The following is a 15,080-nucleotide window of genomic DNA, read 5'->3' as shown; positions in this document are numbered from 1 at the left end:
ATCGCCCCCCCCCCCCCCCCCCCGCCAACAGCAGGGTACTGGAGCCCAGAAGAACGGGAATATCTAGAGCCAGCTGCCCCAGGGGAGAGGGGTCAGGAGGTTCCTGGGGAAGGTAGGAGTTGGTGGCTGGGAGGCCCCCAGACGGACCAGGAAGGACACAGGCGTGGCCTTCTGCCTGGCCAGACAGGCCAACCTCTGATCTAAAGGTTGGGGGGGGGCAGGGGGCTACAGAACCCAGACATAAGGAGCCTGGAAAATGAAAGCACAATTAGTATGGTTTTTTTTTTTAATTTTAGAAATTAAAGCATCTTCCGGCCTGAGGGCTGTGCTGTTCGGGGCAGAGGCCCCGGAGCAGAGAGGAGTGACAGCCTGGCCGTGTGTGTGTGTGTGTGTGTGTGTGTGTGTGTGTGTGTGTGTGTGTGTGTGTGTGTGTGAGAGAGTGTGTGTGAGTGTGTGTGAGTGTGTGTGTGTCTGTGTGTGTGTGCGAGTGTGTGTGAGTGTGTGAGTGTGTGTGTGTGAGTGAGTGTGTGTGTGTGTGACATTTCCTGTTTAGAAACTGCAGCAACCACTCAGTTAATGGGCCGATAAAGGGAGAAATCTGCTTACAAAACGAGGCTTGCTGAGCGGCCCCCAGGTGGGCTGCCCCCTGTCCGAGGAGGAGGCTCTCAGGGGAGCCTGGAGAGTCCCTCTGACTAGGGGAGGGGCTGCGGGGGGCACTCCGCAGAAACGAGCCCTCCCTGAGCCCTCATCCTGTCCCCCGCCGGTGGCGCTGCGTCCCCCAGGGGTCCAGGGCTTTGGGACAGGAGAGCTCAGCTCCAGACCCCCCCAGCCAGGGGCCGTGCTGCCGCCCAGACCCCTCGTGTCCGGTGCTCGGTGGAGCCGGGGGTCTCAGTCAGAACTGAGCGTGGTCCACCTCGTCCAGCCAGGAGGCGGGGCTGGCAGGGAAGTCGGGGTAGCCCCCGCTGCTCCCCGTGGAGAGGTCAGAGCTGGGTCCGTTCCCTGCCAGCACCCTCATGGGTGGGGGCCCACCTGGGGCTCCCGAGGGCACGAGCCCCAAGCCGGCATCCGGGTACACCAAGCTGGAGAGGAGGGGCTGGGGGCCAGGGAGGCTCTGCAGGGCAGCAGGCGATGGGGGGACGCCGTAGGGGCTGCCGGGGCGCAGCTCTCGGTACTGCTCCGGGCCGGCCAGGCCTCCGTGCTCCAGCGGGAAGCTGCCTGGGGCCCCCGAGGGCCGGCCCAAGGCTGGGGCAGGCTCTCCCAGGCCACCGTAGAGGCCGTTGGCAGGGCCCATTTCGACCATGGCTGGCTCATCTGTAGCGGAAGCAGAGGGCACTGCTCGGTGCCCACCCTCTGCCACCCCTGGCCCCGCTCAGTGCCCCCTGCAGGGGTGACCTGCCCCACGTCACACGACAGGTCAGCCCTAGTCTCTCACCCCCTCCAGCCCTGAGTTTGTTCAGCTCAATCCCACCCAAGGCCTAAGGAATGGTGGGCTCCCCTGGGGGGATCAGGGCCCGGAAGAGGCCAGTCAGCGCACGGGGTTCCGGTACGACCCCAAGGCTGCCCAATTATGCAGACGAGTTAAGTCCCAGAGAGGCTAGGTGAGTGGCTTAAGGTCACAAATGCTGCCAAAGGGTCTCTTGCACAAACTTTCTGCGGATGGACATTAAGGGGTGGGGCGTCTTCCTGGTCTGGGAGGAGATAATCGGGTTCCAGAGAGGACCCTCCCCCAACTCCAAGCAGCTCGGACTTTTCATCACCCTCAAATTGTGCTGCCACCTTCCTAAAAATCATTGCAAGTGCCGGGGGGGGGGGGCAAAGACACAGTCCACACCTTCCCACCGGGACAAAGCCTGCTGAGGGACAGGCCCTCGGGTCACAGGGGTTCTGTCCCCCTCCAGAGGAAGAGCAGTGGTCCTCAGCGGCCGAACCACAGGGCTTGGGGACGGGGGACCGGGGTCTATAAGCGAGTGTTTTGCACGCGAGGCTAAAGAGGCCGGGACCTAGGACGTTCACATCTCCAGGCTCCCCGCGGCCAATCAACCCAGTGCTCTTTCTTCCCGGTTCGGGGCTGCCGCCCGCGCCCGCCATACCGGTGAAGGAGACCTCGGCGTCGCTGTCCTGCCCCTCTTCCTGGACGCTGTCCTTGTCCGACTTCGAGCCGCCGCGGGCGCGCTTCATGTTGCGGAAATACTGGCCCCAGCGCTGCCTGCCCGCGTCCTTCTTGAGCCTCTTTTCCTTGGCCCGGCGGTTCTGGAACCACACCTGGGGGCGGGGGCGGGTGAGCGGCCGGCGCCCCGGGGTCCGGGGCGGCCCTTGTCGGCCAGCGGCTCGCGGGGCGGGCGGGGGGTGGGCCGGGGCGCTGACCTGCACCACGCGCATGTCCAGGCCGGTCTCGGAGGAGAGCTGCTCGCGCACGTGGCGCGCGGGCTTCGGCGACGTGTTGTAGGCGCTCTTCAGCGTCTCCAGCTGCTTGGCCGTGATGGTGGTGCGCGGCCGCTTGGCCGTGGCCTCGGCCTCTGCACCGCGGGCAGCCGTGAGCCTGGGCCCGCTCCTCAGCTGCCCGGCGGTGCCACCCCCCTCCGGGCACGCGCACGTCGGGGCCACTGGGGCCGCCGCCGCCGCGCCCGCCCGGCTCGGCCGCGGAGGCCGGCGGGTTTCGCGGGACGCGGGCGCCGGGGGCGATGGAGCAAACGCGGCGGGGGGCGGCCGGGCCCTGCGAGGGGCGGCCTTCTATAGGGACCCCGCGGCCCTGGATCGGGGCGCTGGCGCCTCCAGCCTCGGCCCCTCGCTAACAAGCGCCCCCCCCCCACACCCGGGCTCCTCTTTGTTCCAAGGGTGCGGGCAGGGATGGATCTTCAGGGTCAAGGATTTAGGAAGATAATTCGGAAGCGGAAAGTTAACCCACATAATTCAGACCAACAGCCCTGCGCTCCCAAGGGCGGCGGCCGCTAAGACCCCAGACCCCGGCTTCCCCGCAGCCGGTCCGATACCTGTCCCCCCGCCAACTCCAGCCCCGGGGCCTGGGGCCGGGAAGGCGCTCAGCTCCTCGGCCCGTAGTGAGCGCTTCGCGGAGGACCCCGGAGGGAAGGATCCCCCCGCGCCCGATCCCCACCGGCCTTAGCCCCGTTCTGCAGGCGAGGAAAGGGGAGGGCGGGCCCTGCCCAGGCCGACCCCGGGGACCATCGCCCCCTCCCACTGACCTCGCTGCTTGGCGGTCTCGTAGTCTGCCTTGCACACGAGCCGGCTGTCCTCCATGAGGTAGAACTCGTCTCCCGTGGCCAGCTGCCGCTTGCACACGACGCAGGCGAAGCAGTGCAGGTGGTACACGAAGTCCTGGGCGCGGCGCACCACCTGCGTGGGCGGAATGCCCAGCTGGCACGCGGCGCACTTGGTCCCGAAGCGCCTGCGGGACGCACAGGGCGCGGCTCAGCGCGGCGGGCGGACAGGAGAGCAGCTAACGCGCCGCCGCCGGCCGCCGCGCGGGGCGGTTTCCAGAGGGAGGCTCCCCCCCGGGCCCGGGCCCCGGCCGCCTGCCCGGCAGCTCCAGCAGAGCCGCACAGACTGCGGAGAGCCGCACAGCGGTCCCCTGTGCTGGAAGGGGAAGGCGCATCCTGGGAGGCGCCCTGTCCCCAGCGTTAAGGACAAAAAAACAAGATCAAAACGAAGAGGGAGTAAGTCCAACAGAGCGCTACAAACTTGGGGCTCTCTTTTTAACGCCTGCTTCAATGATTCACAAAGTTAATTACTTTAAAAGATTGCTAATGTGCTAGCCCGGCTGCCGTCGGAGCGGCCCCATAGCGCCCTGCCTGGGGATAAAGGAGGGGTTTGGGGATGGGGGCTTTCGGGGCTCCAGACTTGGTTGTCGTGGGGGTCCGGGGAGCCCCTCGGGGCGGCCCGCTCCCGGCCTCCTTCCCGCTGGGCAGATGCAGCCCCCTCTCCCCTCCCGGGCGGCAGCCGGGCTCACTTGAAGAAGTCGTCCTTGCAGTAGACGCTCTCTCCGCGGCTGAAGCAGCGCTCAGCCAGCGGCGTGTGGCAGTCGCTGCACTTGAGGCACTTGCTGTGCCAGTGGCGGTCCAGGGCCTTGAGGACGAAGCGGTCCAGGATGTGCTGGTCGCAGCCAGCGCACAGTGGGATCTCTGCAGGCAGAGGAGCCGCCGGTGGTCATGGGCACCGCACAGAGGGGGAGAGGCCTCACCTTCCCCAGCCCCGGCTCCCGGGATGGGGGCTGCCAGGAGACCCCCTTCCCTGCACACCCTCTTCCCCAGCCAAGCTCGGGGAGTGCATATGCCTCTGCGGTCCGCAGCCCGGCACCCGGCACACGGCTGAAGTTCAGGACAACTGAAACTAGGCCTAGAAACACGCCCATGAGCGGGAAGGCGCCCAGGCCGTCCCATCAGGCCAGGTACCTTCAACTGCAAAATGTTTCCCGTTCACGAAGGACGCACGTTGGGCTCACATGAAACCCCCGCCCCAGGGGCTCTCTCAGAGGCTGGGCTGGAAAACGGGTCCTCACCATCACCGGAGGCCTGGCACATGTGGCTCGTGGGGCATCCACCACCCCGGTGCCCTCAGTACTTGCACAATCAAGCAACATGGCGGCTAGGGGCTCCTTGCAGGTGTGGCTGCCTGGCCCCGTGGCCGGCCCTGTCTGCAGGCCACCAAAGTAAAAGCTGCTGCCCTCCCTGTCTTAGGGCGGCCGCGAGGGTACTTGTGAGTGGGCCGGACACACGGACGCTCTGTCCTCACGCTCAGGCGTGGACGCCTGAGCTCGCAGTAGGCAGTTTGCCCTCCCCACAGAGACACTTGGCCACTGCTCTCCTGGGCCTGCAGGCCTCCGGGGGAACCAGGCTGGGGAAAGGCGGGGAGCCACAGGTCCATGAGGGGCTTGGCGGGGTGCTCATGGGGTGAGGGCTCCCGGTTACTTTAGAAAAGGTCTCCGGAGGGAAGAGAGCCACGAGCAGGAACTGGAACATACAAAAATATGGCACCACCGCGCCACGCTCACCTCGCTGAGGGCGGACTCCTCCGGCCCCCGGCTGGCCTGGCAGCGGTGAGAGGGCCGGAGAGGGGCCTCCCTCAGCCCCAGGAAGCCACGAAGGATGGGGTCCCGCGTCGGGCAAAACCGTAGCCCTGGGTGTGGAGCCTGGGGAACTGCCGCCTGCCCCGGCCCCCCAACCCCGGGCGGCGGCGGCAGGGCGGCCGGGACACCCGGCACAGAGCTGGCGGCTGGACAGGCCCGCGCAGCGCGGATTCAGCACCGCGGCCCGGACAGCGCCCCCGGCCGCGCTGCCCGCGGAGCCCGCGTCGGGCAAAAGCCGCCCCCGCCGCGCCCCTCGCGCTCTCGCGAAGCCCTGGCGACCCGGGCCTTACGTTGCATGGCGACTCCGGACTCGGCGGGGTCTCCTATCCTCCGCGCTGGCGAGGCCCAGCGCAGCCTTGCGCCCGCCCGCCGATCCCCGCCGGCTCTCCTGAGCCGTTTCGCCCGGAGCCCGCACCCCTCCCTTGCTCTCTCTCCGCCCTCCGCCCCTTCCTCTCAGCACCTGTGGCCACCCCTCCCAGGAACCTTCGGGAAATAAATAAATAAGTCAGTCAGTAGGAGACGGATGAGACCCCACAGCCTGGATGTAACCCCTTTCCCACCTGCTCCATCCCCGCGGCTCCCCACCCCTCCGGAGCCACCTCCATCTCCATCCTGTGGGTCCCGCCTGCTTGGAAGCCCGCGGAGAACCATCCCAGTTCACAGGAAGCCAAGGCGCTGGGGGCGAGACTGGTGCCACCGGGAAGCTGGGGGCTTTCCTGCAGGAGGACCAGCCCCGAGTGGGCCAACAGGGCAGGTGCGTGTGAGTGCAGACACCGAGACCCCAGCTAGGGGTGTTCTACGGCCGGGGTCCAGCTCCACGCGGGCCCTTGCGTTTGACTCTCTTCCCCTGGAAAGTGTGTAGGGTCTGGGTGCAGGGAGCCTTCCTGCAGGTCTCACGTCTGCTCTCTGCGCGCTCTCCCGATTAGGGCGAGTATTTCCTGAACCGGTCGGTCCTGGGACCCGGAGGCCCCCCACCACCTCCCCAGCCTGGGCGCCACGACCCAGCACCCGACAACACAGCTCCAGGGGCCCAGAGGCAGCCTCGCTGCTGGGATGCCCAGGCAGGGACGTGCTGTGCCGGGGACCCGGCACCTACTCCTGCCGGCGCTCCCTGGCTCCCGCCGCCTCCGTGGCCAGGCCGGGAAGGGAGCGAGGACCTCTGGGTGTCCACGGGGTCCGCCCTCCCGGGTGCAGCCGCTCGGCCCGGGCACCCACCTCGGCGCAGGTCTTCCCTCCGCGCCAGCAGCGCCAGCAGCAGGTCGCCGCCCGCCGACTCCCGGCCCGGGACCGGCTCCCCGCGCGCCTCCATGGGTCCCCGCCGCCCGGCGCCGCGGCTCTCCGCCCTGAACTTCCCAGGGGCCCGGCGAGACCACGGCCCCGAAGGCCCCGGGCCGGCGTCTCAACGACTCCCGGCGCTGCTGGGCGCTGCGCCCGCGGGCCGCCCAGGGGCCCGGAGGCTCGGGCCGCGGGGAGGCGGCGGGGCGGGGGGCGGGGCCGCGGCGCGGGGCGGGGCCGGGGTCGCCGAGACGCGCCGGGGGCGTCCGCGGACTCCGCGCGCCTTTGCGCGGAGCACCGCTGTGCCCAGACGCCTCCCCGAGTGCCCGGCCCGAGGGTGGGACGCTCAGGGGAGGAGCCGGGCCGGGGCTGCCCGAGGGCGCTCGACCGGGCCCGGCAGCTTCCTGCCCCGGCGCCGGCTCGGGGCTGAGGCCTGCGGCTCGGGGCGTGAAAGCCCGCGGGTGGCCTGGGGGTCAGGGAGGGAGCCGGGTCCTCCGCCGCTGAGGCTCGGACCTGAGAGGCTACGTAGGAGCTGGGAGGCTTGGTCACAATGTCTGGTCGCATGAGCGCGACCCAACACCCAGGGAGGGTGAGTGTGGCGCCCAAGAGGGCTCCCAGCGAAGCCACCAGGAGCTGGACCCAACCTCAGACCTTCCCGCCCTGAGCAGCTTCTGGGCCCACCCTTGGAACTGCAGCCCACCGTGGGCGCAGAGAAGCTGGGTGAGTCTCCGGAGGGAAAGCCAGGGTCCTCGGCTCAGACTCCAGGACGCAGCCAAGACTCCAGGTCAGGAGGGATGGAGCTGGGAAAGCCGGGATCCACTCTCACTTCCCCCCACCCGCCAGCACCCCTGCCGTAGCACAGGAGGAAGGCCCCGTGCCCGATTTTCCCACACCCTGCCCCCAGTCCAAACGGGTGAGCTTGCAGGAACCCACCATCCTCGCAGGTAGAGACGCACCTACCCCAGAGGGCACAGGCCAGGCCACCCCCTGCAGCCACCCACAGTCAGCACACAGCCGTGTGGGCCCCTGGCAGTGCAGGCACGGCCCCCAGGAAGCACTGGGGGACTAGAGGTGGACGCCACCCTCCAAGAGGCTCCACCTGGGAGTCCCGCAGTAATGCCCCATTCTCACCCTGCCTCCGCCTGGCCTCCAGTGGCCTGGTCTGTACACTTTAATTTGGAGGCCGGCCTGGAAGGACCTGGGCAGGAAGAGCACAGCTCCTCTTAGCTCTGAGCAGACCCCACGTCTCAGTGTGGGCAAAGCCCCATGCAGCCAGCGCCTGCCCCTTCACCCTGTGCTACATTTGTTCCCCGGGACAGAGTAAGAGCGTGCAAGCTGGGGAGCTGAGCGGGTGCTGGGTGCGCTGGGGTGTCGGCCGTTGAGTGTCAGCTGCTGCAGAGGCCTGCCTGAGAGGAGCCATGTGTGGTCCGACTGGGGAAGGGGCGGGCGGGCCCATGCGCTCGGCATCTGGCCGGCTGGCCAACAATGCCTCCATTATTTCCCAACGTCCTTGCGATCGAATGGCCCTTGGGGAGGGCGCTTTAGGCAGTGGGCCGACCCAGGGGTCTCGGTGCTGCGCAGCTGGGCCGGCTGGCGAGGCGCGGCTGGGCTGTGTGTGGGAGCTGAGACGCGTGGGGTCTCTGGGTTTACTAGGCGGCCCTTTCTCTGCCCGTCCCCTCCCCACGAGGAATGCCTGTGAGGTCCCTTCTGTTCTTGGGGCACTCCGCAAAAGGCCACGGACACTAGAGCGCAGGTCCAGGCCTCCCGAACCATCGCAGGGAGCTCCAGGCTGCCCACTCAGGGCCCTGCCGGCTCCCCTCCCCGCCCCCCCGTTCCCGTCTCATGTCCCACCCGAGGTCTCCCCGACTCCTGCCCTCCCTGCCCTTGGTGTGCTGCACCCATTCCTCCCCGCTGTCCCTCTGTTTGCCTCTGCCGGCCCTGCTGCTTTGCCCCGCTGGCTCCTCCTGCCCGGGCTGGAGGCTGCGGGCCAGGCGGGGCTCTTACCCCGAGTCCCGCTGAAGGTGCAGAGAGCGGCGGCTGCGGGGGCCCCGGGCCGATCTCGGTCGCCCTCGAGATCCGTTTCCAGCAGCATCGCGGCCGCGGGGCCAGGCCGGGCCCAAGTGGTGCGGGCAGCGCTCCTTCCTCCTCCTCCTCTGCGACCCCCGCCCGCCGGGAGGGTTCGGCCCTTCCCGCGTCCCCGTGCGCGCCGCGCGGCCGGACGCGGGAGCCTCTGGGCCGGGCGCTGTCCGCGGTGCTGAAGGAGGCGCGCGGCCGCCCGCCGCCCCCCTTCCCAGGTCCCCGGTCCCTCGGCCCGCCCCCCCCGCCCCCCAACTCCCCCCCACCGTTACGCCCCCGCCGCCGCCAGGCCTGGGCGCCGCGTCAGCCGGCTCCGCCCTGAGCGCCAGGCCTGCGCTATGGCTGGGGATTCGCCCCAAGCGGGTGCTCCTCCGGCAGCTCCTGCTCTTTCCCGCTCCCGGCCTCCTGGAAGGCAGCGTCCAGGCCCAGGGCTCTCCGGCCCCATCGGCCTCCAGACAGGCTCCTCCCGAGGCCCTAGCTCCAGGTGCTGCCCAGTTCAACGGCTGCTTTAGGCGGGAGGAACTTTCTGCACGCCTGGCCTCCCCAACACGCAATGCCCCCAGGTCTCAGGCCACAGCCCCCTCCCACTCCCCCGGGGCAGTGGGGAGGAAGGGCAGCTGGGGCGCCCTCAACAGAAACGACTCAGACAGAAGGACCCAAGGGCCGTGGGCGCCAAGGCCCTGGGTGACGGGGGTTACCGGATGGTAAGCCTACACCGGCACCACACAGACCGGGCTGGGGGGCAGGGTGCCCGCCGGTCACTCAGTGCCAGCGGCTGCCTGTGCCCTCTCCGGACGGGGGCACAGCCCGGCTGGGAAGGCGAATTCACAGAAACTGCAGCCAAGAGAACTCCCCTGAAGCCACACTCGACCACTGGAGGCCTCCCCACCCCAAAACAAGGGCGGGGGGAGGCGGAAGAAGAAATCAAAATAGTTCACAGGGACTTCCCTGGTGGCGCAGTGGTTGAGAATCCGCCTGCCGATGCAGGGGACGCGGGTTCGAGCCCTGGTCCGGGAAGATCCCACGTGCCGCGGAGCAACTAAGCCCGTGCGCCACAACGACTGAGCCTGTGCTCCGGAGCCCTCAAGCCACAACTACTGAAGCCTGTGCACCTAGAGCCCACCCCATGCTCTGCAACGAGAAGCCACCGCAATGAGAAGCCCGCGCACCGCAACGAAGAGTAGCCCCCGCTCGCCACAACTAGAGAACGCCCACGCGCAGCAACGAAGACCCAACGCAGCCAAAAATAAATAAATAAATAAAATTACATTACTTAAAATTAACAGTTCAGAACCGGAGGCAGCAAACAGGTGTTGGGGCAAAGCCGTGGGCACGAGGCACACCTGGTGGCCGACTGCGATGCCGTGCGCTCAGGCCTGGCGGGAGGGTGGTGCCCAGGGAAAGCCGAGGCCTGGCAGCTCCCTCCCCTGCGGGAGGCCTCTCTGGTGCCTTGTGAGTACGATTTACACCCATCGCAGTCACCGTCCCGTCTCCCCTCTCGTGGGAGGAAGGGTGCTGTCCTGAGCCCACTCAGTCTAGCTCGGCTCCAAGAAGACCATCTATCATTCATCATCGATTTCCCATCTTTCACCTTCCACCTGACCCTTGGGTCATCTTCCAAAAAGCCTCTGGTTCAATATAAGAAATTCTGGGATTTCAGACGTCCTGTGCATACACCCGAGAAGGGAGAGGGGGCTTCGCCTGGCACTCTCGCCCGACACCGCATCCCTTACAGAGTTAGTTCTCTCTTCAAAAGAATTACAATTTTTTCAAACATCGGATTTCTTTATTCTTAAAATGTGCACATTATAGTTTACTTAAATACAAAATGTTCATTTTCCTTGCAGGTAAGAAATTTCACCGACATTTCCATGAGCATTAGCTTCTTTTTAATCAAAATCCTTCCATTAAAAATAAATATACATTTAAATTACCGAACTATCATATTCATTAGTCTCAATACTCACAACTTTAGAAAACAGAACTTAACCCTTGCCTAGAGGGAGCGTCCAGTTCTGAGCAGCACGGGACACGGCGCCCGTGGGCCACCGCGGCACGTCCTCTCCCTGACCGACTGCCCCTCAAGCTGCAGTATCATTACAAACCGCGGAAGCCAGCGTCGCCCTTCAGCTAGGTTCTGTAAAGTACACAAGATGGTACACTTGCAAAATCACCCAGTTCCCACTGTCGAAAGAAAGTTCCTTTAGGGGAGAAAAAGACATTCAATACAAACCAAAAGGCAGTTTAATTAACGGTTCTAAGTATTTCCCTTCGGGTTCTCTGTAAATCTGCCCGCTTTTCAAGTTGAAAAGAAACAACAGATGTCTTCGGTAACCCAGGCACACAACTTAGCCATGAAGACAAGCTCCTGGCTTTTAAAACACGAAGGCTTCCAGGGGTTAAAAAAGTGTCAAACAATTAGAAACCTGTCCGGGCAGCGAAGTGCAGAGGAAGCGCGCGGCTCAGGAGCAGGTTCCTGCCCCGAGGCCTCCAGACCACGCCTCCCGCCGAAGGTGACCACGCCTCCCGCCGAAGGTGACCACGCCTCCCGCCGAAGGTGACCACGAAGCTCACGAGAGTTGTTCAAGGCATCGGCCGCCTATTCTCCCCAAGATGCAACGGTCACATCAGCGTTACATGGTCACGTGGTCAACGGTACTTAGTAAGCACACACTGGAGTGCGGAACAGGCAGAGTGGGAAACACCGTTACAACCATCACAGTCACACACAGACGCGCACGCGCGCGCGCGCACGGACACATCTGAGCCTATGAGACAAACCAACAGAGCCACAAAGGATCTCAAAGGAAATGTTCCCTGCCATAGTTTGTTCTGTTTCTTTGTTGACGTTTTCAGAGGCAAATTTACTTCTAAATGTTTTGGGTTTCACAAATAATGTGTTAAAACCATTCAATGTTAGAAAATTAATCGTCGAAGCCTGGGGCACTGGGGCCCTGCACCAGGCAAAGGAAGTTTGGCCGAGACCACAGTCTGCCCTGGGCGCCACCAGCTCCCTCGCACCGAGCCCTAGGTTCTCACGGGGACTTGCAGGTGCTGGAGGATGACGACACAGGACTGAGGGCACCTTCAGAGACCCCTAAGGGCAGCCCCCTCCCACGGTGGACGCAGACTGGGATTCGCTTACAGCCTCTGGTCACCAGATTAACAAGCACAATTTCCCTGAAGACTAGAAGGGCACCACCCCGCCCCACAAACCCACCGAGCCCCTTCCCCTCTGCACTCTCATCTCCACGTCTGCAGAGCCTGGGACGGCTGACTAGGGGGCTTCCCTCCCGGGTCCTGAGCTGCCCTGCCGCCCCGGAGATGTTCCCTTGCTTCAAGCAGCTGAAAAGCACAAGCACGAGTGAGTCACTGAGAACTCTGGCTTCAAGGAGCAGCGGGAAGGGGAGGCGCCTGGAGGCCCCAGCAGGGGAGGGAAGGGAGTGAGTTTTCTCCAGATCCCGGAGTGAGGCCTTGCAGTCTAGCAACTCGAGGTGCAAGCGGGTGGCAAAGCTCTGTTCGTGGGGCCTGGCCTCCCCACTTCTGTTTTCAGACCTGGAAAAGTAAAAGCAGACAAGGCTTTCTGCTCTAGGATCTGTGGAAGACGCCACCTGAGGGTTCCAGGGATGCAAGCAGCCTTGCTGCGTGCCGGGTGCGTCCCCTGCAGGGAGAGCACGTGGGGGAGCGGAGGGCGCCACCGAGGGGACACCAGGTCCGATGCGTTGACCGAATCCCTGATCTGAAGATTAAAGCTGCAGGCTTTCCGAAGGTGGTTCCACGGTCTCGCCGCGTCCTACACGGACGGGTGGTGATGCTTGACCTTCCACCGCTTGGACCGCACCCGGAAGAAGAAGTACATCACCATCAGGAACAAGGACGAGGCCACGTAGAGCACGACGCAGAGGCTCATGTCCAGGCTGGAGAAGCCCGTCCCCAGGAAGGCCGCCCCCGCCCCCGCCCCCGCCCCCCGGCGGCCCTCGGCCCCACTCAGACTCTCGAGCTTCACGTCCAGCCCCCGGTGCGACCTCGCTGACAGGCGAGGCCTGGGGGGCAGCACGCCGGGGGGACGGAGACTCTCGGCACCTTGGTGTGCGGGCGGCTGCTCTGGGGAAGCGTGGCCCCCCGCCCGCTCCTCGCCCGCGGCCGGGGCGCCTTCCCCCGTGTCTCCCAAGTCCGAGGAGTACGCGTCCTCGAGGTTGTCGCTGCCGTAGTGCCGCTTCAAGAACAGGAGCACCTGGCCTTCGTTCCAGCTGCTCAGGCCCTTGACCTCCTCGTGGCAGGCCGGGCAGAGGTCCGGAGTGGGCCATGGAACCTTTGGGAACTTGGGGTCCTCACTCGGATGGCCTGTGAGGAGGAGGAAGGGCCACCGTGAGGAGGCCTCCCGGCCACCTGACCGCCCACCCTGGCGCCGCGGGCCCCCGTGCCTCCGGCCTGCCCGCTACCGCCCTCTCCCTCCACCGCCTCCACTGCGACCGTCCAGTGGGGTCCAGACGACGCTGCCCTCCCGCCCGCCCTCCCTGCACGGCTGCCCGCACAGCGCCGCCGCGTCCTCCCGCACGCCCTCTGGCAGGTTCCCGGCCCACAGCTCAGGGAGGCCACGCTCGGGCACCACCACCCACTGGGCCAAACCCCGCCCCAAACACCCAAACGGGCGGGCAGGTCCCCAGCTCCACACCTTGACCTCGCAGCCCTGCTTGGGGCGCCCCACCCCCCCCGTCCTCCCTTCCCTTAAGGTGCTCCCTCGGCACTGGACGGGCCGAGGGGACCCTCTCCCACGCCCTCCCTCGTTCAACACCCGTGGGCAGAGCGCGGCCTGGGCTGTCAGCCAACGACTGGGGGGCGAGACCTCGAGGCAGAGCCACGAAGCCCCCGCACTCGCAGCTGCACTTCCAAACTCCTGCTTCGCTTCCACTTGCGATGCTGTGACAGCCCCGGAGACCCGGCCCCACAGGCAACCGTGGCCCGTGGCTCCCCGGGCTCCTGGAGCTCGCCGACCTGACTTGGGGATGCCTCGCCACCTCAGAGTGCTTCCGGAAGCACACGTGAAGGGAATCGGTCGGTCTGTGGGCCTCCTGACCCGGCGGAGGCGCTCCCCTCCGGCCCGCTCGCCGTGCTCACGACAGGCCCGCGGCTGGGCAGGAGCTGGCGGGCAACGCATACCACTCGGGGCCTGGGCGCGGCCCTTTGGGGTCTGCGTCCAGCGGGGGGTCTGGATTCACACCCCGAGACGGGAGGAGATGCCAGAGTGTGTCCGGCGCGGCACTGCGTGGACCCCAACCCAGAGGCCGGAGGCGGGACCGAGGGGGCTATGGGGACACGCGGAGTCTAAGGGGCCACACGACCACAGGCGCCTTTCTGGCGCAGCATCTCGTGGGGCACAAGGCGGCACCCGGACACGGCAGCCTGGCTGGAGTCTCGCCGGCTGCTCTGGGGCTGAGCGCTGCTGGGGCGGGGTCACCACGCGCCCCGAGAGGGCGGACCGGCACCCTGGCCGTGGAGCCGTCTGTGCCAGGGCCACAGCGGAAGCGCCTTCACCTGCAGCCAAAGGCGAAGGACAAAGCCGGCCACACGAGGGGCCGCGGCCACGTGACTGGAGCCACAGCGGTCAGCTCCGAGTCCAAAGAAAAACCAATTCTCTTTAGTGCTTTAGCTGTAAGATGTTTTTCTAATACAGTGGATTAAATAAAAACCAATAGTTTAGTGGCATTTTCTATTCATTTCTATTAAGATTTATTTCTCAGTGGATTATTTTTAAGCCTAATTTTAATCTACCATTGATTTAGGAACAGTTTGAATTACTTAACTCTGAGAAAATACACGCGCCCTAGTTTTTCTAAACAAAACCACCCTGAGGAGTTTGGTCTATGGTCTGAGAGCAGGTTTTAACGATGCTAAAATTTTCCTTACTGAAAATTAATTATATTCCAAGTCTTCCACTGTCGAATTTACTCAGGGGTCTAGTGGGCTACCGGGGGGGAAAGATGTTTCCATTTCCGTGCAGCCCGGGAGCCCTGCAGTGAGAGAACAATCTGGAAAGCCAGGGATTGGCAGCCGGGAATGGCTGCTGTCTCTGGCAGCTCCCTGGCCAATGTCACCAGGAAACTGACATCTGGTCAGGGCAGACGACCCGGCCGTGAGCCCCGCGGGCAGGCAGGCTGGCACGTGGCAGGCAGGCAGAGTGGTGGCAAAGCTCAGGTGCCACCCCCGCCCCCACAGCTCGGGCTCCACACGCAGGCACAGGCCACGCGGAGCGGCTTCTGCTTACCTGCCAAGCGGCTGTTGACCACGTTATGCTTCTTCCAAAGCCAGAGAATTGCCTGGTCCGGGGTTTTCACAGAATCCATCGATTCTTTAGCCATTTCCTCAAAATGCTCACCACATTCCTTGCACCCAAAGAAGATGTGAACGTACCTCCTGATGGTCTGCAGCACTGCCTGGGGGTCGTCTTCAAAACCTGCACAGGGACCGAAGCGTGTCGGACTATTTCCACTAGAACCGCAGGGCCTCGGGTGGCACCGGGGGAGCCGGGGACGAGCTGGGTGCCTGACACGGGCCGCGGGAAGAAACCAGCTCCTTCCCAGACGCCCACCGCGACCGCAAGATGGCCGCTTGCTGCCTCGACACTGCGCCCGACGCGCGCCCGCCAAGA

At 65.3% G+C, this 15,080-nt stretch overlaps 2 protein-coding genes across 3 annotated transcripts in view; both read right to left on the bottom strand.

Annotated features, from left to right (window-relative positions):
* Positions 1–892: 892 nt before the first annotated feature.
* Positions 893–8,447, bottom strand: LHX3 (LIM homeobox 3). 2 transcript variants are annotated; one of them, XM_059071271.2, is made up of 6 exons: positions 8,360–8,447; positions 3,965–4,136; positions 3,201–3,403; positions 2,365–2,516; positions 2,091–2,262; positions 893–1,311 (listed from the first exon to the last, which is right to left on the bottom strand). In XM_059071271.2, the coding sequence occupies exons 1-6, from the start codon at positions 8,445–8,447 to the stop codon at positions 893–895; spliced, it is 1,206 nt and encodes a 401-aa protein (XP_058927254.1). The 2 variants fall into 2 exon arrangements, with proteins under 2 accessions (XP_058927254.1, XP_058927253.1); XM_059071270.2 differs by lacking the exon at positions 8,360–8,447 and adding an exon at positions 6,296–6,389.
* Positions 8,448–10,189: 1,742 nt separating this feature from the next.
* The window catches only part of QSOX2 (quiescin sulfhydryl oxidase 2), a 29,463-nt gene continuing 24,572 nt past the window's right edge, over positions 10,190–15,080 (bottom strand). The window contains exons 11-12 of the mRNA XM_059072886.2: positions 14,697–14,885; positions 10,190–12,775 (exon numbers count right to left, since the gene is read on the bottom strand). Coding sequence (XP_058928869.1) covers positions 12,225–12,775; positions 14,697–14,885 — 740 coding nt within the window. The 3' untranslated portion in view covers positions 10,190–12,224. The remainder of the gene's footprint in view (positions 12,776–14,696; positions 14,886–15,080) is intronic.

This window comes from Kogia breviceps, chromosome 8 (genome assembly GCF_026419965.1).
Source record: "Kogia breviceps isolate mKogBre1 chromosome 8, mKogBre1 haplotype 1, whole genome shotgun sequence".
Taxonomy (NCBI): domain Eukaryota; kingdom Metazoa; phylum Chordata; class Mammalia; order Artiodactyla; family Physeteridae; genus Kogia; species Kogia breviceps.
This window is presented reverse-complemented; position numbering and strand designations above follow the sequence as displayed.